Raw genomic sequence first — 23,361 nt, forward strand, 5'->3', positions numbered from 1 at the left:
TTGGGTGAGAGGTACAGTCTGCCATGGAACTATTAAATACTTATATTATTGTACAAATGTTTCCTTCTACTACTTATGTTGCTGTCACCACCTCACCCAAAGTCTTCGTCTGTGTTCAGTGCTTTAGGTTTTTCATTCTGATGCTACAAACGTTAGCAAGCGTGAGTGTCACCAAAGTTTAGTGACCAGGTTAAAGATCCTCTGTTTTATCACTGCTGACTGTTGCACAACTGACTGAATATTGTCCATAAAACACTTGAGCAGTGGCTGTTGTGTAACTTCAAGAGCCATTATCATGCAGGTTGTTTTCCTGCCTGTTTCTCTTGTTGCGCAGCATTTAATCGGACTCTCTGTGAAGTTATGATTGGTCACTGTATCAGTGCTGAGGTCAAGTACAGGCGGGACACAACACAAGAAAAAAATCCCCAAAAAGCTGCCATATTAGCACCACTACTACTACTACTTATACCCTCCTATGATCACCCATGGTAACTACTACTGTTGGGGCACTATAATACTGCTACTACTACAAGCACAACACAGAAAAACAATTGCACTTGTTCCATCTCCTGCACCGGCAACTACAACTACTGCCAGTGGCATGCAAATGTTTGGGCACCCCTGCTCAAAATGTCTTTCCTGTGGGGATTGAAGAAGATGAGCTTGTTTCCAAAAGGCATGCAGTTAAGCAAGATTACTTTAAATTTCAATCTGTTGCAGTTTCAAAATAACAAAAAGGAAAAGGGCCTGAAGCTAGAGTTTGGGCACCCTGCATCAGTACTTAGCAGCGCCCGCTTTGGGAAGTATCACAGCTTCTAGATGCTTTTTGTTTCCAGCTCAGAGTCTTTCAGTTCTTGTTTGCAGGATTTTCACCCATTCTTCCTGCAAAAGGCTTCTAGCTCTGTGAGATTGTTGGGCCGTCTTCATGCACTGCTCTTTAAAATCTATCCACAGATGTTTAAGGATGTTCAGGTCGGTGGACTGTGAGGGTCATGGCAATCACTGTCCTGTTGTAGAAGCCATCCTTGCTTCATCTTCAGCTTTTTTACAGATGCTGTGATGTTTGCTTCTTGAATTTGCTGGAATTTAACTGAATCCATTCTTCCCTCTACCTGTGAAATGTTCCCCGTGCCACTGGCTGCAACACAAGCTCAAAGCGTGATTTTTAAATTATATATATATATATATATATATATACATACATACATATATATAATTTCTGCCCTTCTGGTGGTTTGCGGGATCTGGGGGGGATGATAGGAAGGGTTGAGGGGTTGAGTAGGTGGGGATCTGTGTGTGTGTGTATGTATGTGCGCATCTGTGTATCTCTATATCTGTGTACTTATGTGCATATGTGTAGATGCGTGCATGTGTGTAGATATGTGTATGTGTACATTGTACGTATAATTCAACATTGATGGGGTTGATATTTGTCTGCATCTTGCTTGACAGAATCGAATTTCTGACAGAACTGTAGGGCAGACTTTCTTTTCAGTCTCCTTTGGCTCTTGACCTTCTTTGTATTTCCTGTTTGTTTTTTGTTTTTTTTCATTTTGTACTGGAGCCAATGTTATATGTAATTTTTTGTGCACATAACCCCCTTATTGTGCTATTGTCTTATAAAAATAAAAGAAAAACTTGATCTCAAAAAGTTCTACTCTAACGTCATCAGTCCACAGGACTTGTGTCCAAAAAGCATCAGGCTTGTTTCGATGTTCCTTTGCAAACTTGTGACGCTGAATTTTGTGGTGAGGACGCAGGAAAGGTTTTCCTCTGATGACTCTTCCATGCAGGTCATATTTGTGCAGGTGTAGAACAGTGCACCACCACTCCAGAGTCTGGTAAATCGTCCTGCAGGTCTTTTGCAGTCAAACAGGGGTTTTGATTTGCCTTTCTAACAATCCTACCAGCAGCTCTCTCTGAAAGTTTTCCTGGTCGTCCAGACCTCCACATTTGCTGTTAACTGCCATTTCTTAATGACATTACGAACCGAGGAAACAGCTCCCTGAAAACACTTTGCTATCGTCTTATAGTCTTCTCCTGCTCTGTGGGCATCAGTTATTTTAGTTTTCAGAGTGCTTGGCAGCTGTTTAGAGGAGCCCATGTCTGCTGATCGATGGAACAAGGTTTCAGGAGTCAGAATATTTAGAAAGCTTTGAAATTTGCATCAGCTGTGCTTTCCTAACGTTGACTGAACAAGCCAGAACCCTAACAAGCTAATTAAGGTCTGAGACCCTGTTAAAAGTTGTCTGAGAGCTCAAATGTCTTGTGGCGCCCAGACTTTTGGTGCTCCTTCACTTTGTTTCAGTCTAGAATTGTACGCAACAAAGATAACACACTGATCTTGCTTAAAATGTTGAAAATCATGTCTTAGCTTTAAATTCATGCCTTTTGGAAATCAGCTCATCTTCTACTTACTTAACCACCAGGGGTGCCCAAACTTTTGCATGCCACTGTATTGAAATATACACATATATATATAGACATAAGATTCTTGGCTTTGAAATAAGCAAGATGCATTTTAATTCAGGGTCGAACTATTGTTAAATATTCAAATATATTCCTAATTTTCTGCGTATTTTTAAAGGATTTTCCGGTACAGCACAAATGTTTCCTGTAGATAATCAGCATATCAGCCTCTTCAATGACTGAGTAAAGAACTTTCCCAATCTGATTGTGAGAACTGGTACAACTGTTTTTTTACTGCTGAAACTTCTACTTCTGTATTAATACTTCTTACTTTACTGCAACACTCACTTTTACCCTTAAAGGCTGAATGTGTCTTCATTCAGAGAGTTTTTGTAACTGCTACATACACATCCATGCACATACACGCCTACACACACTCACACACACACACACATACACACACACACATTTCCCTAGCTGACCTTTGACTGCATGAGGGCAAGCCTCCGTCTGTCATCCAATAGAGTGGAGGCAGAGAAGAGGAGGCACAGAAGGTGCTGCCCCTACACACACCAGCCTGGACGCTGTCGAACGCTGTGCTTACATCACTTAGTAATGTGGGTCAAAGTTCAACAGCAGCGGGAGGTTTCCACACCCAGAGAGCAGAGAGAGACGGAAAGAATTAATGTTGCAGGATTGTTTGTCTGGTTACATCAGGGCTCTGCTTATCTGAGCTGGAAGATGATTAACAATTAAAAAGTGTTGATGAAAAGACACCCAAAAGCACTTTTTTTTAACAGCTGAGACTGTTTATTAAGAAAGTTTTGAACATGTCACCTATTTTGTTTGATTTTTCACAACACTTCTGACTCTACCCAGACTGCAGGGACGTTTGAAACAAAAAAATGAAGCATGATTTCAGTGGGAAAACAATCAAACTGTACAGCTGGGCGTTATCACTCTTACTTTCCTATTCATAGGAGTGTGTCATAGAACGAGATAGTGCCAGCAGTGGTGAGGACAAAACTGTCTGTCTTTCTCCTTGGGATCTGAGCCCAGCTATCAGTGTTCAGCCACCGGCAGAGGGAACCGGTTACGTGACGACAACGTTACGTCCCGCTGCTGATTAATAATTCACCGGCGGCCTGTAACAAAGTGTTTTGCAGATCTGCGGAGAACAACAGGTTCATGCAAATAGCCCAGAGGACAAGCCTCTCCCCCCACACCTCCTCCTCCTCCTCCCTCCCCCTCTTGTGGGACATCCCAGAGTATAAAAGAAAACTCTCACCACAGCAGATACAACTAACCAAGAGGGAGAAGGAATCCTCATCTCTTCTGGAAACAGCCAACAGACACATCATCTGATGAGGCCAAGCTAGAGGCTCTCTGCTCCTCACAAACTACTGAAGGTAACCTGATGCTCTTTATTTCCAGCGTAATATGAGGAGGGAAACGGAGGTTATCTGCAGAGGGATGCTATTACATCACACAGTCTGTCTGATCTGGAGGCTGCAGCAAATTTGATGTATTTGTTATGCAGAATAGTATAAATTAGACAAAATATAACAGCTAACAGAGTCAAGAAAGACTGAAAATGACATTTTATAAAACTTTTTTTATTATAATAATGTGCTAAACTTTTTTCTATCCTTTCTCTCTTTTACCCTCGCCATCTTTTTCTTTCCTCCAATTTGTTCGCTGCTTTCTTTGCCTCTTCCCTCATCTCTTTTTTTCGTCACCCTCTTGCTGACTTTTCCTCACCCTCATCCAATTCTCATGTCCTCTCTTCACCCTTCTCACCCCCCTTTCTTCTCCTCAATTTACCCTCTCTTTCCTTTCTTCTCCACCCCATCTGAATCTTTTCTCCAGGCTCGTCCACTCCTAGACCTCCTCTCGTCTTTTCTATCTCCGTCTATCCACACTCTTCCACCATGCCTCCTCAGCTTCCATCCCAGAACCAGAACGGTCCCAGGATCCTGCAGGGCGACCTTTGTGCCCTCAGCCCGGCGGTCAAGGAGTTTGTGGACGCCAATGTGACTCTGTGCCAGCCTGACTCCCTCCACATCTGCGACGGCTCCGATGAGGAGAACCGCACCATCCTGGCCCAGCTGGAGGAGCAGGGGATGATCAAGAAGCTCAAGAAATATGAGAACTGGTGGGTTGACTGGAGGTTGATTTGAGGTGGCTTCTGGTGTGGCAAAACATACACATTTGTTTTGAAATGTTCGAGGTATTTTGATATTTGTTGGTGGGATTGGAGGGAGTGTGACCTGGGTGAGACAGAAGAAATGATGCAAGTCTGGTTCCCGATCTGATCTGTAAACAACAACAGGTCTTAAATGGATTTTTGACTGTCAGCAGTGTATGGAGACAGTGTAACCTAATGCAACTGCCAGATTGCTCAGTCATGTTGTTGCTTAGGAAAATTTGCATAAGTTAGTCATCATCAGCTGTTGAAACAACAACATATGTGGAAAGGTCAACATTCTGACAAACCAGTAGGTCTAGTTCGTTCAGTCAGATCACACCAGCCTACCAGCAGACGTCAACAAACAACACTGCTGCAAATCCTAATGAATCAAACTTTCATTTCCTACCTCCCTCCTCCTCCTCCTCCTCCTCCTCCTCCTGTAGCTGGTTGGCCAGGACTGACCCGAGGGACGTGGCTCGTGTTGAGAGTAAGACTGTGATTGTGACCCGGGACCGGAGGGACACGGTGCCCACGCCGCTGGATGGCGGAGTCAGCCAGCTGGGCCGCTGGATGTCCCCGGAAGAGTTCGACAAAGAGATGAGTCAGCGGTTTCCAGGCTGCATGAAAGGTACAACAGAGAGCGAGGTTTAATCAGACAGGATGAAGAAATGAAAACAAAATGACAAAAGTGAATATTCTGAACAAGAGCTTAGAAATGATAAGCTGTTAAATATCACTATAATTTAGATTTGGGTAGGCAGCTAATCTAGCACTGTGACCTTTGTTTTCACTGCTGATGTGCAGTATGTGCAGAAAAATATGGATTTCATCTCAACTACTCAACTGAAATTGAGATCAAAATGAAGAACGCAGCTCCAGTGAAGCATGTTCATGATGTCTTACTGTCTCTGTCCTCAGGTCGTACCATGTATGTGATCCCCTTCAGCATGGGCCCCGTAGGTTCCCCCCTCTCTAAGATTGGGGTGGAGCTGACAGACTCTCCGTACGTGGTGGCCAGTATGAGGGTGATGACTCGTATGGGGAAGGCCGTGTTGTCTGCTCTGGGGACGGGCGAGTTCGTCCGCTGTCTGCACTCCGTCGGCTGTCCTCTGCCGCTCAAAAGTACGTCAACAAGCTAGATTGTCCGTCATTCAGCAGCACAAAAGCAGTGCTGAATACTTATGAATACTAATGAAAATGACCAGTATTGCCGTTGCACTTCTGGTATTTCAACCATGATTACTGCTTATAAATAACCCATAATACTTCAGCTATTAATACTGATTATGATGCTGTCCACTCCTTCTTCCAAGCTGTCGACTGATTCAAATAAACCAATGTGTCTTCCAGAACCCTTGGTGAACAACTGGCCCTGTAACCCTGAGCAGACGTTAATCGCCCACATCCCAGATCGCAGGCAGATCGTCTCATTCGGTAGTGGTTATGGAGGAAACTCCCTGCTGGGGAAGAAATGCTTTGCTCTGCGCATCGCCTCACGGATTGCCAAGGAGGAGGGCTGGCTGGCGGAGCACATGCTGGTAAGGGCTGAGAAGAAAAAAACAAATTCTAACATATGACTTCCTACAACAGCTTGACTAAACTAAACATGTCTCCTGATCAGATCCTGGGCGTCACCAACCCTGCTGGGGAGAAGAAGTACATGGCGGCAGCCTTCCCTAGCGCCTGCGGGAAGACAAACCTGGCCATGCTCTGCCCCACGCTGCCCGGCTGGAAGGTCGAGTGTGTGGGAGACGACATCGCATGGATGAAGTTTGACAACCAAGGTGAGGGAGTCAAGACTCAACCTGAAGTTTAAATCAACACCTCATAATAATAACACAAGCTAACACTCCTATTATTTGTTGCGCCCTGTTGCCAGGCAATCTACGTGCCATCAACCCAGAGAACGGCTTTTTCGGAGTTGCGCCCGGTACCTCAGCCCAAACCAACCCCAACGCCATGGAGACCATCAACAAGAACACCATTTTCACCAATGTTGCAGAGACCAGCGATGGCGGTGTGCACTGGGAGGGAATGGACCAGTCGCTGCCGGAGGGAGTCACCATCACTTCCTGGAAGAACAAACCCTGGAGCTCAGAAGATGGTAAGAGCGTGTTCATGTTTGAAGAGCTTGCAAAAAACAGGAGGTAATGCAAATTGTGCAGGTTAGAAAAAGAAAATTAACAAGCTAACAACACCAGAAAACAGGATGGTCAACATAGACTGTGCAAAATAATGGGCATAGCCACCATGACGTCACCTATTAGTTTATGGACTCCCGTTTTGAGGCCTTGAATTCGGCACTTTGGCCATCGCCATCTTGATCCAAGCGCTAGCTGTTAGCTAGGTTAGCACATTGCATTTACACTTATGGTTAACTGTGGTAATGCTAATGCTAATTTTTGCTAGCAAAAAAGGCATGTAAATAAAAAAATTCATCCCTTGCACAGTTGTCATCAAGGGTTTAATTAGCTATAGAGACCAAAACCATTTTTGTACCAGGCTGTAAAGGAGGGTCTATGAGGATTGTCTTGGTCTTAGAGCCAGCCTCAAGTGGCCATTAAAGGAACTGCAGTTTTTGGCACTTCAGCACTGGCTTCGTTTTTCAGCTCTGTCACTAATAATCTCAACATGCTGACTTTGATTTCAGTCAGTGGTGTAAAGATGAGCCAAAACATTTTGAAGAAGTAGGTTTTCAGTCACATTTTTTCAGATTGTGGTTATTTAATTTATCAAATCCAAAACTCAAAAATCTAATTTTCATGAATGGAGAAAAATTAAAGATTGAAAAATCTCTGTTTCAGTACAGTTAGCAAATGAGCATGCTGCTGGAGCACTTTACCTGAGTCAAAACACATTATTTTCTCTCACTGAAGAGAGAACTTTGAATAGATCAGATGGTTGGAGATGTGTTTTAAGGAGCAACGATATACATACAAAGTTATGATAAAATAAGAGAACATCACACACACTGAAAGCTTACATTTCTCCACTTCCAGGTGAACCCTGCGCTCACCCCAACTCCCGTTTCTGCACTCCGGCTGGGCAGTGTCCCATCATCGACCCACAGTGGGAATCCCCAGAGGGAGTCCCCATCGAGGCCATCATCTTCGGAGGGCGCAGACCACAAGGTGAGCAGGAACCTGGTGGAATGAGAGGAGACGACAGAGACAGTGTTCAGTGGGATTAAAAAAAAAATGAGAAAATCATTATCTTGAATCTAACTCGTGACTCTTCGTTTCCTCTCAGGTGTCCCTCTGGTGTACGAGGCTTTCAGCTGGCAACACGGAGTGTTTGTTGGAGCAGCCATGCGATCAGAGGCCACCGCTGCAGCTGAACACAAAGGTCAGTGTCTCATCTTTCTCATGAAAATATTCCTCATCCTGAGGATATGAAGGACTTATTGCTTGAATGTTTATTTGCCGCCAAACACCACCAAGATCTTCATTTGTGTAAAGTTTTAGGCTGGAAGTCGATTTAAGCGACTTATGAGTGACTTGCCCCCAAAACTGGCAAACACTAGATTGTGTCAGGACGCATTTATGTTACAGAAAATAACTAAAAAGACACTCAGTAACTCTCTCCTCTCTGTGTCCACCGTTTTTTTTCTGCAGGCAAGATCATCATGAACGACCCCTTTGCCATGCGCCCGTTCTTTGGCTACAACTTCGGCCAGTATCTCTCTCACTGGCTGAGCATGGCTGACCGCCCGGGCGCCAAACTCCCCAAGATCTTCCACGTCAACTGGTTCCGCAAGAGCCCCACCGCCGGATTCCTCTGGCCCGGCTTCGGCGACAACATCCGCGTGTTGGACTGGATGTTCAGGCGGGTGAATGGCGAGGCTGGCGCCATGCCCTCTGCCATAGGCTACCTGCCATGCAGTGACTCCCTCAACCTCCAGGGCCTGAAGGGGAACGTGGACCTGGATGAGCTGTTCTCCCTGGATCAGGAGTTCTGGCAGAGGGAGGTGGAGGAAGTGAGGAAGTACTTCACCACACAGGTGAATGATGACCTGCCTAACGAGGTGGCTCAGCAGCTGGAGCTCCTGGATCAGAGAGTGAAGCAGATGTGAAGAGGGGGGGAGGGGAGCATGTTAGCGAGTCTGAGGGAGCGTGACTGTAATCCTAGAACAGAATGTGAGTAATTCAAGAACGTCTCGTCACTGTTTGACTGAAGAACTGATTTTTATAAAGCATTCATTTTTTTTAAATGGAGCCTTACAACTTTATGAAAGATCATTTCTTCTCCAGTAATTGTTTTACTGTTGTAGGTTTTTTGATTAATTAATTAGGAATCTGCCTGTTTCAGATAATTATTCTGAAAACACTTCCTTTAAACCTGGGCTGGGGACGTCGAGATATAATTATATGAATTTATAGAGTTAACAAACAGTCCTCACTGTGCTCACCGTAAATACAACAGCCGGGTGGTTCCAGGTCAAGACTGCTGATCTGAAGAGGAAGTGTTTCCTTTCCATTCATCCACATGCTGTCATCACAGCACTCTGTTGTTCCAATGTGTTGTCTGACTGTACGTCTGAATTCTAATATTTAAAAGTAACTTATTATAAGCGCACATCACACTGTCAAATGAGTCCAGTGTTGTTTGACCCCGGACATGGGGTAAATGTTTTCTGTTCCTGTCTTTTTTTGCCTTAATTTATTTTTATACACTGTGTGTCTCTTGTTCTGTTTTGCTGTAATCTTGAACCCCAAAAAGGGGAGGATGAAATAAAAGTATTTTCAAGTATCTGGTCCAGTTGTTGTTGTTTTATTAAAGAAGGTTTCTGTTAGTATTTCAGCCAGGAACACTTTAGTCAAAGTAAACTTTATTTCCATCTGCAGTGTTATATTTGGCGGCATGGCTCTGTCCTGGGGCCCCTCTTCCTTTCCTAGGCCTATGCTGAAAGCCTCTTTCGTGCACCTATACGTGGAAACCTCCCTGCCCTTCCATGCGCCTACATGAAAAGCCAAAAGCAGAGAGAGCAGCAGCAAAGTTGCTCAATTTCTGATATTATAGGGCAGCACATCATGAGCAAAACTGAAATGTAAAACACCCAGATAGTAAAATGATATCAACTAAACATCTTGTTCACTTATCACCTGCTGTAAAAAGCACTGCAAATATAAGTAAGGAAATGTACTCATGATAAAAGTTACTAAAGGAAACATTCGTACTCGCTCTCTCATCTAATGCAATCATAGTATAGAGCAGTGGTTCCCAACTGGTTCAGCCATGGGGTCCAAGGGCTGTATTCACAAAGCTTCCTAGTGAGTTGCTCCGATTGATGTTTACTTAGAATTTCCCCTTAAAGTTCAGACAAGGTCCTTGTAAAGACAAAAGTTATTCACAGAACATCCCAGACCTTAAAAGAGCTCCTAAGGTGAAAAACTGTGAGGAGCAGGGAGGAGGACTTTTAAGAGGCTTAAGAGTTTCTTAATCAGAGGAGAAAATGGTGAAAACACAAAGAGGTCGGAGAAATATTCTCACAGTCAGCAGCTCATTTCATTTCAACTCCTTGCAGGCTCACAGAGAGGGTGTGTCTGTGACAGCCAATCACATCTGTTAAAAGAATACATCACACCTAGCAGCAGGGTCGACCACACCTCCTCACTAAGATAAAGTTTCTGTCCCTTCCTTGCTCAGAGTTGCTCTGAGAACTTTCCTAAATCACTCCTAAGCTAGGACTCAAAGTTAGGAGCTCTCTGAGAGTGTTCTAAGAATGTTTGTGAATACGGCCCTTAGTTTCTCCTTAGTCATTAGCTCAAGGTCCACACAGTTTAATACATTCAGTGTCCTACTTGTGTTTGGCCATGTTGTTGAGGTAGTTAGCTGTCTCTGTGAAGTAGCTGTCCATTAGTCACTCACTCAACAGCAGGAAATGGCACCTAAAATGCAGCTATGTGTTGGAAATTCACTGTAATTAAAAATAAAGATATTTTTTTAAACAAACTAGACATGTTTGCGAGTCACTTGTGGCCCATTCAGAACAGACCTGTGACCCACTTTTGAGCTGCAACCCACCAGTTGGAAATCACTGGTATAGAGGACAAACTTCTATGTCTAAAGAGGAATGTATTAATGTTGGGACAACAAATTTATAGCAAATGTTCTTGTTCCTTAAATGAGCATGAGAGTCACAGAAATGTCACGTTAAGAAACAACAGGCTTCATAAGGCAGTGATACTCAATTTACAGACCGTCGGGCAAAAGTGGCCTGTGATAGGGTGCTGGGTGGTTCACCGTCTACTTTATGATAAACAATGAAAATAAATTCACACTTTTTTGTAGTTTTAATGTAAATAAGGTACAAAAAGGCATCAAAACAGGGCTTGAACCCTGACAGAAGTCTATGTTAAATGACCTCAAATCCTAGAAACACCCCTGCACACAACTGATCTGTGCAAAGTGAGGACAGCAAATGTCAAAAGGTTTTAAACAATTCATGTATTATAAATACTGATGAATTTTATTAACATTTGTTTATTAACTGGCTCCTCGCCTCCCGTCATTTTCCTGAAGTGGCCCCCGGGCAAAGCAAGTTGAGTTTCCCTGTCATAAGGATGAGAGAACAGCAACAAAGTTCTCTTTGTGCTTCGTCTTTTCAAATTCAGTAATTTTGTCTTCTGTTTGTTTTCTGGTGAGCGCGTCACACTGCAGACTCTCAGAGCAGTTAGAATGGCTTTTTGTCTTCTTGATTTAAATTTCATCAGAGTTAGGACTGTAGGAGGCCACATGTGTTTGTCCCATGGTTCACCACAGCTCTTGTGTAAGACGTGAAGATAATGACGGTGACTGAAGTTAATCATCACTTACTTGTTTTTGACACCATGCGTGATCTGAATCCCGTGTGTTCCTACATCATGTCCCATGTTGCTGTGAATGTTCTTCAGTGGAGGCTTCTGGGAACAAAACACAAACAACAGTGAACTGTTACATCAGAGGCGGATCTCAATTTGACTTTTACAGATTAATTATCAGTGTGACAGATGATGTCCAACACTTATGAAGACTTTGATTTTAAAAAGACATTACTGGCATTAAAGATGGATTAGAAGTCATTATAAAGTTTTTGCCTTTTTCCACCAATATACTCTGTTTTTCCCACAGTATATGTCAGATTGTGGAAGGAAAAATAAACGCATGTAGTCAAGCTGCAGCTTCATTAAACGGCACAGTTGTGTTCCACAAGTGCACAAGAGAGAACGCAAACTGAGAAAAGGCCTCATACAATGCAAAAAAACTTCATCCTATTAAGTTATTTTTTCCTGAAACTGAGTTCTTGAAGTTTTATTTTCACATGAAAATAATCGTCTACTGTCCAAGGACTATATTCCCACCTGTTTCTAGAAATGAGAGTATTTATATTAAATGAAGGAAGAATAAGGAAGGTCACTGCACCATAATCAAGAACATTAAAACTTTATGAAAAGGTTGCAATTTTCTTACCGCAAACTTGTTTCAAGAAAACTCCAAGCATTACATTTAGTATAAAATCAAGTATAAAAGATATATAACGTTCCCCGTGATGATCATGTTCAATATATATTGATATCTTTTATACTTAGTATGCCCTCTAACACAACACATCATCCCAGTCATCAGAATAAAATGTTGACATTGTATGTGTCTGCAAACCACAGATACGTTACATTTTAATGTTTCATATGTATCATAACAAACATTTCTAGAGTGATGTATATATGAGCTGACTTTGTCATCAGGAGGTGGTGGGGATGCTGGATGGCGTGCCACTTTGGCGAGACGCCTGCCAAGCTGCAGAAAACGGTTCGAGACCAACAAACAACAAGCCCAGTTGTGATTTAGTGAATAATCACTGTGTTTCCAGCAGCTCTTCAGCCACCAGATGTGGGTGTTTTGTTGCAACCAAGATAGTGTCTCAAGAAGAGAATGTTTTCAAGCTGGAGATCGTGCTCCCAAATCAAGAGCCAAAAAAAGCTTAAACTTTCCCTAACCTTAACCAAATTGTTTTTAAAACCTAAACCTTACCACACGTTAATCACAGCATTGTTAAAATGTAAATTTTTAACGTATCCATTACATCACAACATACAAAATAGGGTTGAGTTGAATAGTTGCATGAAACAAGTTTCCAGTAGAGATCAGTATCCGTACTCATGATGAAGGACTCATTTTGGTAGCTGCTTTCAATGTCTTATTCTCGTGATCAAAAAAGACTTGAAGCTCAATCCTGAGATTGTTGTCTAATAAATAATAAATATGGCAACTTCGGATCAATTTCAGATTAAAATTAACACACCCAGACCCAACGTCAGGGTTACAGATGACCCCGGCCCAATGCCAAGGTGGGGCCCCTAAAAGAAAATCCAGGGTACAGCCAGAATAAGGAAATGAGTCATTATTAGCAAATAAAACCTGCTGTATCAGGCTACGTTTTAAAGCTATAGTGAAGACACAGATATTCTATTAAACTAGAGGACCTAAGGCATCCATTGATACCAACCACGCTATGCTATCTTGTGAGTCGAGACGTCCCAGTAGTGATGCAGGAATCATGGGAAATCTTTTGAATTCACATAAACATATACAGACAGAGTTGTGTGTCGCGCGTGCTGTTGACAGCGCGTCCCGTCTCCTGCATGTTTTGTTGCAATGACCTTGTTCATTATGTGTCTGTGTGTACGTTGAGACTCTGTTAATCAGCCTGTAGCTTTAACAGCACCAAGAAACTGACTTTCTCTGAGCAACAACAGGACTGTTTGTCTGACTGTGTCGATAGAAATTCTTCTTTGAGACAATTATTTACACGTCGTGTTCTGCCAACATCACGGAGCGTCTGAGTGTTCTGGTTTTCTAGTGGCTTCATCTGAGGAAATAATTACCTCACAGGCACACAGAGCCACACTCTGACTGCGTGTTGCAAACTGCCTGTTTTCATGAACATGTCTTATCTCACTTTTTATTAACTGTGCAGGTTATTTATCATCCATAAAGACATCTCAGTATTGTTCCTGATCCGTTATCTTCCTTCTTACTTTTCCAGGTTTTTATGATTTTGTTTTATAACTTCGTTTTACTACATGGAAGATGTACTTATGTTATTTATGATAAACAATATGTTGCCCGACTTGGAGAACATTAAACTTTGATGACATCTGTGGGGAAAATGTGTTTAATTTGCAGACACCTGATTACAACTTTATACTTTATAAACCAACACATTCTCACACCGACCTCGTCATATTTCAATGTTTGGTCATGGACTTTCCATGTCCACATATGACGCGCAAGGTACCCTGGGTGTGTTGGTTGATGACATCGTGGGAAGTTCTGACCCATCCAACACCACTCCCAGCCGCGAGCGCTTCTGTCAAGCTGGATAGAGCGGATCATACCAAACAGGAAGTCGGACATAGAAAAGACGAGAGAATCCGGCAAATTTTCAAAATAAAATAACAACAGCACGCACTGAGTGAGGAACGTGAGGAGAAAATACCGTGTTTATAATTTAAAATAACAAAATAACAAATAACTGACCACATTTTTCAATACCATAATCACTTCATTACAATTTTAATTTTGTGTCACCGAGCCTTCAGGCATAACTACATAACGCCCTCAACACACTGGACGCGTTGGTGACGCATTAGTGCGGTCCGGTGTGTCCAGGGAGAAGCCTAATGGCACGGGTGTGTGGATGTCTGTTCATCGTTTCATTCATGTCCTTATTAATGCACACTTTATAACTTGCTTGTTGGATTTATTAAAAACGAACGAATGAAAACTAAATGTCTTTGAATATCTTTATTATCATTTAAAAACGAAAATTAAAATGACCGGTAAAAATAGATTATGACCGGATTTTTATGACCCTGTCGGTCAAAATGACCAGCGATGAAAAAGTCTAGCGCAACGTCTGCCTCTCACAGTGATGAACCCACAGAGAATTATAACCAACTCTGCAGCTCTACGGAGCCTTTTAGCCCCTTTTAGGTCAAAGTTTTGGTTTACAGCACATGTACTGCCCGGTTCAGTCTGCCAGATCTAACAAACAATCTAACAAACTCACTGCACACTTCCTCCCCAGCACCAAACAGCTGACTGACAAAGTGAGAAACAAGCTAGTAAAAAAAAAAAAAAAAAGTTAAACATTTTGCAGCTAATCATCTCGCAATCATTTTTTAAGTTGGTGGACTCTGTACCAAAGATATGTGTAGAGGAGACATTGATTGTTGCCATGTTTAACCAGTCAATACTGTATCATATTAGTCATGAAAAAATACAGACTGCCCCACATAAGAGACGCTGCATGTCTGGCTGTGAGTCGTGAGGCAGTTATGGAACGTAACAAAATGGAAAATGTACCAATAACGTCATATTTTATGGTATTAATTAACAAGCTAGCTCACATTAGCTATCGGTCACGTCAGGCCCTGCCCACATTCAGCAGGAATGTCGCCTCGGCAGGTGATAGCCCCTCACCTGCAGTCACCAATGTGTGAATGAACCCTAATTCTGTGAGACCACATGAGCCCCTGCTCTTCACGCTCCGACTTCCCTCGTCACAGCCACCACCGCAAACCAAAACAAAAGCAAATAGTTAGGTAACGGCAGAGTTTGCCCAGGGCCTCGACATTGTTTGTCACCGTTTTTAATTTAAACCACTACGAGGGAAATGAAATAAATGAATCAAGTAAAAGATCTGATACTGTGTGTTACTTTATTTTGTTGTCTGTGCTGCTTGGTGATATGAAATCACTCAGCTCAGCAGAATAAAATGAGGTGAAAACAACAAGTTTCTTCATGTTTACTTTAATTATTATCTCACTCTGTGGAAGTTGTTTGTCTCGCTGAACATGAATGACACGTCATATTCAGCGAGACAAGTGCTGATATCTGTAACAACGCTGACTCGGGAGTATTTATCAGCTGTAGTGATAAACTACCACAGCTGTTATCAGTGTAAAGGTGTCAGTGTGCTGAGCTGTTCTAATGACTGCCAATTAAACATAAAAGAAATATTACTGATAACAAAGAACAAAGAACAGTCAAAGTTTTATTGTTTCCATTTTCAGAGAAATTAACTGGAGTTTATTTTTTCCTTCTTTCCTTCTTCATTTTTTGCCTCGTTTCTTTCATCCTTCATTCCTTCCTTCCTCTCTTCTTTCCCTACCTCCTTGCTCCCTTTCCTCCTGCCTTACTTCCTCCATCTCAAATGACCCCGCCTCTTGACGACCTTTGGAGTCAGCTCACTGTTCAGGTGATCAACTTACATTCTTTAATCACCTCATTCAGACATTTTAACTTCACTGGACTCGTGTTAAATCTTTTTGTCTCTTCTGCCAACTGGATCGTAAAACATTCAGACTGGCGTTTAACCAGCGGGCGGACTGCCAGACACACACTGACCGACAATATGAGAGATTGTTCCACTCACACTGAGGACCTTCATGATCGCCTTCAAACTGCTGCTAATATCTGATTCATCTGAGACGTTAGTCATATTGCATTGCCTGCATGGACATCTGCATCTGCTACAATATGATTAGATTTAGTAAATCAATGAGATAATTCATTTCAGTTGTCACTTCTTTTTGGTGACACTATTCTCAACAGATTTGGACCAAATAAACAAACTAATTTCAGCCTGATCTCACAGAACATTCTGACATATTCAAATGAAAAGGAAAGCTTTCAGACTTGACGAATAAATCAGAACCTTCCTCTGTCAGGGCCTGTGTCCACATAGCATTCATTAAAGTGCCAGTGCCAGTGCTATTTTATTGACATGCTCTGCAGTTATGTTTCTATGACAACACTATCTTGACACTAACATTAGCTAGGTAGCTGACATAACAAAAAGGTGGAGCACTCTGAAAAAAGATACTGGGTGCAACTATTTCTCTGAGCAGCTGCATGCAGCCGCATACGCTCACTCCTCATTTTCATTTTCATATCAATTGAAAAAAAAAGACTTCGGCACTGAGTAAAAAACGCTATATGGACACAGGCCATGACTGAATACTGGACCAGCAGGCCTCTGTGAGCCTGTGAGGTTAGACAGTCTCAGGGTGTCTGCAGCAACAAGGATGAGAGTGTCTACTATCTAGACCGAGACTCACCAAACCGCTATGACAGAACTAGTGGCTACAAAGCTGATCGTTGCGTCACCTCAACCGTGTTTTGGCCAAAAAGTCGTTCTTCAACACACTGCAAAAACTGTAGCCAGTGGCCAACTAGCACGTATGTTCTACGGATGTGTTAGAGGAAAGACCTCTCCATACCAGCAGGTGGCGGTAGTTTATATTCATAATTGAAAAAGGGAAAAACAGAAGACCGATGGGTTCACGACCTGAGCATAGCATTAGTTCAGGCAGGACACAATGTCAAGCTCACATCCCAGCTACATCAGCTGATCTCAAGCAGCCCAATCAACTGATGGAGCAGCTGATTGATGGAAGGGAGTCAGCTGATAGATCACATGATTCCTTTCTATACAACCAATTGGCAAATCTCATTCAAGGCGTCCTATTTAAACTGCTCTGGCCTGCCTACTGTTGCTGCTTCCTCTGCAAGCTGCTTTGCAACCCACCTCCACCCCAGCTCCTCCTTTTCATGCTGTGTCTGACTTATCAATGTCATCTCTGTCTGTCATTGATGCTGCTCTGTTCTGTTCCTGGGGGGTCTCTGCTGCTGCTCTCTTCCATGTAGGCGCATGGAAGGGCAGGGGGGTGTGCTGCTCTTTCTGCCTTAGGCTGAAGGCCCCAGAACAGAGCCATACCACCTAATATAATATTGCAAATGGAAATAAAGTTTTCTTTCACTAAAGTGGTCCTGACTGAACGCTAGTTAGTCAGTTAGCACATAAACAACATAACCTGATTTTAAAAGAACAAACATTTGCTGTACGGCAGTAAACAATGACACAAGCAATTAGGAACCATTTCTACTAAAGAGCTCTTAAAAAAATTCATTTTATCTAATATGACAAATTTGAATCGCCCCTCTTTATGTTAGTCGTTTGTTTGCTTTCCTCACAAACTGCAATTCTCTCGCTGACAGACTCTGCTACTAAAAAACAGCCAACAAGGACCAAATTGTGCCAATGGTGTGCAACACATCACAAAGACTAGAAAGACAATGACCCAACATTGATCGTCCATCAACCTTTGGCTTGGTGTGTCAGAGCCCTAAAAGGACCACAACCTGGCCCTCAGAAACAAAGACTTAAAAAAAGAGCTGATTACAGACTTCATAATGCATTTTTGGGTATTTTGGCCTTCCTGTATTTTCAGTGACTCATTTTGCAGTAAAATTGAGATGAGCTTAAAAGCTGAAGGATGAAGAAAAACTTCCATCTGTATCCACTGAGCAGAGGTGGAGCAGGTCCCCAGCTATAAGTCGACATTTCTGAGGAGCTCTCCTGGAGGCTCGACACCTCCAGCCTGGTCAACACAGCACTACAACACCCCCAAACTGTCTTGGTGGTGGATGGTGGAAGTTTTTGCCAAGACACAGGCAATGTGAGACGACGCAACAGTTGGCTTTCATCGCCGATAGTTCTCTGAAGTTGGTTTGTTGTATCTGGGTCTTTAAGCATGCCAGACGTAACACTGTGGAACAAGGGCATTTAACTTTACAGACAAGTGAAAGAATATTAAAGTTAAAATCTTCCAGCATAATGAAATCTTTCTATGACCTCAACCCAAACACTTCACTATGTCCTATTCTTGAGTCCCTGGGTGGATTGTTCTGCTGTGATGTATTTTCATGAATATTTTATGATCGACCTTCTTGTATTTTGAATAGCGCATCTTGGACTAAAGGTCATATAAAAGGCTTCATCAAATAAAGACAGACTTTGAGGTGACTCAGCCAACTGTCATATAAACTAAGTGTCTCCAACAGCAGTAAAATGTGTCGGGTTTGTTTGGGTGTCAGTGCTAACACCATCACAGCTTTCTGCACTATCAAAGGTTCAAACTTTATGACCGACGCTTGGGATAAAAACAAGTTCCTCCTCTTTACCTTGTGGCTCTGTCAGCGAGCCAGGTGCTGATGGGTGAGCAGAGTCAGTGAAGGAAGTCTTTAATGATAAGTCTGGTGATGTTGTATCTGTCTGTTACTGTCAGCAAGTCTCACAAAAAGACAAAAACTAACAATGAACTGATTCGTCCAACAAGAATTGCCTGTATATTGGTGTCCAGAAATCTTTGCTTGTTTTTGGAAAGTTAGGACATTTCAGTGGTTCTCAAAGTTTCGATAGGTGAGTGCACATTTAGGGAGCCAGCGTATGATTGAGGGTCACACAGGGCAAATGCACGTATCTCACTTCCACACAACAACTAAAATCAACCAAAATCACTAACTTTAGCTAACAGCACTAGCATTAATGACCAAATCTCGCCAATTATTGTGCCATAGTCGCCATAAACCAATAGCTTTGTACAGGTCGTCACTCCAAACCTCACAGACACTTTTAGAGGGTGCAGTTTGAGGCAGGAGCCAAGTAGTGTATTAAATGCATAGGTAGCCAGCTCCATGTCATTGGTCCGACATCCCATTAGTCCAACGTCCCGTTGTTCCGATATGTGATTATACTAGGCTATACTGTATTAGTGTACCATAGAGGATCAGCAAACGCAACAAAAGTAGGCTGCTGGTCGAGATACAAGTGTCACAGAGACGAGAGAATGAAACACCATAACCTCCTGTTATTAACTCTGGGGTCGGGGTTGTGTGGGGAGCTCTCCGTGGTGCTGAACGGCTCCCGCTGGGCGTATTTCTGTCTTGATGGTGCGCCGCGACCGGCTCTGGGTCAGCTGGGAAAGGCTTGAGGCGAAGCAGGCTCACAGCTTATGTGTTTGCCACTTTCTTTTTCATTTTAACCCACACCATGATCTTTTCCTGACCCTAACCAAGTGGTTTTTGTGCCTAAACCTAACCAGACCTTAACCACAGGGCATCATGATGATTTTGGAACAACGGGACTTCGGAGCAATGGGTTTAATATGGTCGGAACAATGGGATGTCGGACCAATGTGCTGTCGGACCAGTGGGCAGACCCCAGGTAGCCACAGTCATGTCACAATTAATTTGTGGACTCCCATTTTGAAGCCTCGAGATTGGCATGTTGACCGTCGCTACCTCGGATTGTGGAGCCATAAGCGACCGTGTTTGGAGGAGAGCATGGAGCCAACCCTAGCACTAGCTGCTAGCTTCGTTAGCACGATGCATTTACAGCTATGGTAAAATGTGATAATGCTAATGCTAATTTTCACTCATGAAAAACAGGCTTAAAACCAATAAAACAAAATGTTCTTACCAGATAAAATGTATCTGACTCCTTAGAGGGTCTTTGACGCTGTACAAGACTTTTTTTTCAGACATTAGTTAGCATTTCACTACAGTCGGTTCCCTCGTTTCAAAGTCAATGAGTTTTTGGTTTGATGCCTGAAATAAGTTCTGTGGTTAACATAAAACATGTCAGTAAATACCCAACTCGTGAACTAAGAAGCTTCTATGTGTCTTTCAAAAGGAGGTCGCTAACAAGTGGCTAAATGAGACTACAGAATGTCATCATGCCAAACCGTGCCGAACGCGGATTTACAGTCTTGTTATGGTGGTGACGTCACATCATGCAACTGTGGCATAGTTTGTTTGTAACATTAGCTTTTTACTTCTGGCAATTGCATTTAGGTGGCAATAATCATGAAAGTGGTGTTTATTCGTGAAGATTATCTTGCTGAACAAAACGTGTAGGTGTCATAAATGATTGTTTGCTGAAGAGCTTATCTCCAACAATAATCCAAAACCAAAAATCCCATGGACTTTTGATGAGGGAGCCAGTGCAATGCTAACTTTCAGGTCGGCCTACAGAAAACATCGTCCTTTGAGTACTCTACGGTAACTGACTTGCTTGGAGCCAGCCTCAAGTGGCCATTTAAGGAACTGCAGTTTGTGGCACTTCCTGCGTTGGCTTCATTTTTCAGTCACTTGATTAAATGTAGGCCACTGAAAATTAAAGTATTGAAATGGACCATGGATGGCCAAAATACAATGCAAGTATTTTGTGTCATGTACGAGGATCGCATGAAATGTGACAGTGTGTTTTAGAAGGTGAGGATATTTATGGACAAACTTTCTGCCTCATGCTGCCACCGAATAAGCTCTCAGTTTTCTGAATCACAACTTTAACAACAGTAAATATGTTCCCATAGGACCTGCTTGTTGCTGCTGAGTCACAAACAGATTATCGGTCCAGATCAGTGAGGGTTAAAGCTAAATTTTGGTAACTTTCATAATTTGCTTTATTTTATAATTTTCATATTTGCTGAAACTGTCACTATGTCCTGAGAAGTTTGCTGCGGCTGTCGGGTGGTGCTTAATTTTGGCTTGACTGTTTTCAACATGGTGGCCAGGTCACAAACTGTCTCTGACTGACGCAGCTGCCATTTAACCCGCTGACCAGTCACAGAGCTGTATTTTCCTCAACTACGTAGAGAGGATCAGACTTCCTGCTGCTCAAACCATGGAGCTCAGGTCATGTGAAGTTCCTGAGGACACGAGGAGACGCTGCCAAGCAACAGCCCCGCAGCCGAGGACGCTGGGAAAGCTTTCACTTCCACACAGTTGCTCATTCACACTCAGAGCTCTAACACTGTGGGCAAAGTGGGGTTGGCCCTTTCTCCTCAGTTTATCATGCAGGACGAAAAGTGAAGCTGGAAGAAGCCCAGAGACACACACACACACACACACACACCAATAAAACACACACTCAGTAACATCATAATCAGCTGTTTACAACTGAAGCTGTGCTAAACATTAGATTAAAGATGTGTGCACCCACATGATTATTATATGTACCATATGTGATATCCTACTTTAAATTAAGAAAATTTGCCTTGACTTTTCAAACATCCTATTTGTCTTTTTGGCGGAGGGTCTGCATAGAGCTGATGCACAAGTATAAATCTGCCTTAACATATTGTTGGTTTTTATATTTTTCATGTGACTTTTATACTATAATACTGAAAATATTATATATATATATATATATATATATATATATATAATATATATGTATGCAGAATTTTGCTGTTTGCACTGATAAGAAAAACATTTCACACTGAAAAAGGAAAAAAACAGAAATTGTGCAACTGATCTGAGCCGGAGAGATGAAGCATGAAGGGAAGTTGTGCAACGAAAGGTGGACAGGCAGTAACATCAAAGCTGAGGCCTTATCAGCCTTGTGTGTGTGTGTGTTGTTGCATAGTGGGTTACACAACTGCAAGAGGTGACACAGTGACATCACAGAGGGTCCGGTCGGACACTCACCCTCTATTTGACGTCAGCAGTGAAGCGTATCAGGGTTGGGTAGTGATTGTTCGGTGCTGCAGGGAATCCCTGGTGATGTAGAGGAATATCCTGCTGCTGCCTGAAGCCTCCACACAGCACTGAAGTGTCATCTGTGACTGACATCAATCCTTATTTAGTATGTAGAGCACTTTATTTACACTCCACTATATTATCTGAGTGCCTGAATGCTTTCTTGCCTTTATTGTAGTGCAGCTAGAGATTGATGGGAATGTGGGAACAGAGAGGTGGAATGACACGCAGCAAACGGTCGCAGGTGGGAATCAAACCCTCTGCCTATATGGGGCACAAACTAATAGATGATTGAAATTTATTTATTTGGATAAACCCCTTGAGATGCATCATCTCGTTTTTGAGGGGGTCCAGACCTATGGTTCAGACATATAACGAACATGGAACCAACAATACACAAAAACAGAAACCAAAAGACAAAACAAACAATACAGCAACATACAGCAAAGGAAAAAAAAAAAAAAAAAAAAAAAAAAAAATATATATATATATATATATATATATATATATAAGACAAACCACAGTTAACATCATGACAACATTAGGACAATACAACCATAAGAAAGCCACAATGGCCAACACTGAAACACTGAAACAACAGCAAATAATGTATATGATTAAATCACCAAATCAGAGAGGTCACACAGTTTCAATGAAAACAAGAACAGGCCACCTTAAAGTAAGGTGACTCTTGAAAATAACAAATGATGAAATAGATCTGATGTTAGCTGGTAAATTATTCCAATCTGTTGGTGCTTTAAACATAAATGATCTTCTAAAGAATGATTTATTGACTCTAGGAACAGAAAAATAGAGATGGGTAAAATGTCTGATACGATAATTTGATGTATACGGTATAAGAAACTGCTGTAAATAAGGTGGATACTTAAAATAAATACATTTATATATGAGATGTAACCAGTAAATATGTCTTCTCACATTCAATGATGGCCAGTCGAGTCTATTATACATTGTGCAATGATGGGTGAAGTAAGGGCACCTAGGACAAATCTACAGAGTCTATTATAGGTTGTATTAAGTGAAGCAAGATCAGATTTGTGAGCATTTTGATATATGACATCACAATAATCCATGATTGGAAGTATCAGTTGAGTGGCAAGTTTCTTGCGGACATTGAATGTAAAACAGTTACGGGAGCAATATAACATATTAATACCAAAGTTGACTCTCCGTAGAACATGATTTATATGAAGTTTAAAAGTAAGTTCAGAATCTAGCCATACACCGAGATATTTAAAACTGTCAACTTTATGCAATGATGAGCCGTCATTACAGTTTATAACACAACAACCAGGTTTGGATTTCAATTTTTGCTTGGTACCAAATATCATGATATAGGATTTTGGTCTATTGAGAAGAAGTTTATTACA

At 42.1% G+C, this 23,361-nt stretch overlaps 1 protein-coding gene across 1 annotated transcript; it reads left to right on the forward strand.

Moving 5' to 3' along the window:
* The first annotated feature begins 3,689 nt into the window (after positions 1 to 3,689).
* pck1 (phosphoenolpyruvate carboxykinase 1 (soluble)) lies at positions 3,690 to 9,349 on the forward strand. The gene is made up of 10 exons (XM_033627724.2): positions 3,690 to 3,818; positions 4,279 to 4,564; positions 5,044 to 5,228; positions 5,519 to 5,722; positions 5,951 to 6,138; positions 6,222 to 6,384; positions 6,480 to 6,704; positions 7,600 to 7,731; positions 7,850 to 7,945; positions 8,215 to 9,349. The coding sequence occupies exons 2-10, from the start codon at positions 4,341 to 4,343 to the stop codon at positions 8,670 to 8,672; spliced, it is 1,875 nt and encodes a 624-aa protein (XP_033483615.1). The 5' UTR covers positions 3,690 to 3,818; positions 4,279 to 4,340; the 3' UTR covers positions 8,673 to 9,349.
* Positions 9,350 to 23,361: the final 14,012 nt, after the last annotated feature.

The sequence above is a fragment of the Epinephelus lanceolatus genome, chromosome 1, assembly GCF_041903045.1.
Source record: "Epinephelus lanceolatus isolate andai-2023 chromosome 1, ASM4190304v1, whole genome shotgun sequence".
NCBI lineage: Eukaryota > Metazoa > Chordata > Actinopteri > Perciformes > Serranidae > Epinephelus > Epinephelus lanceolatus.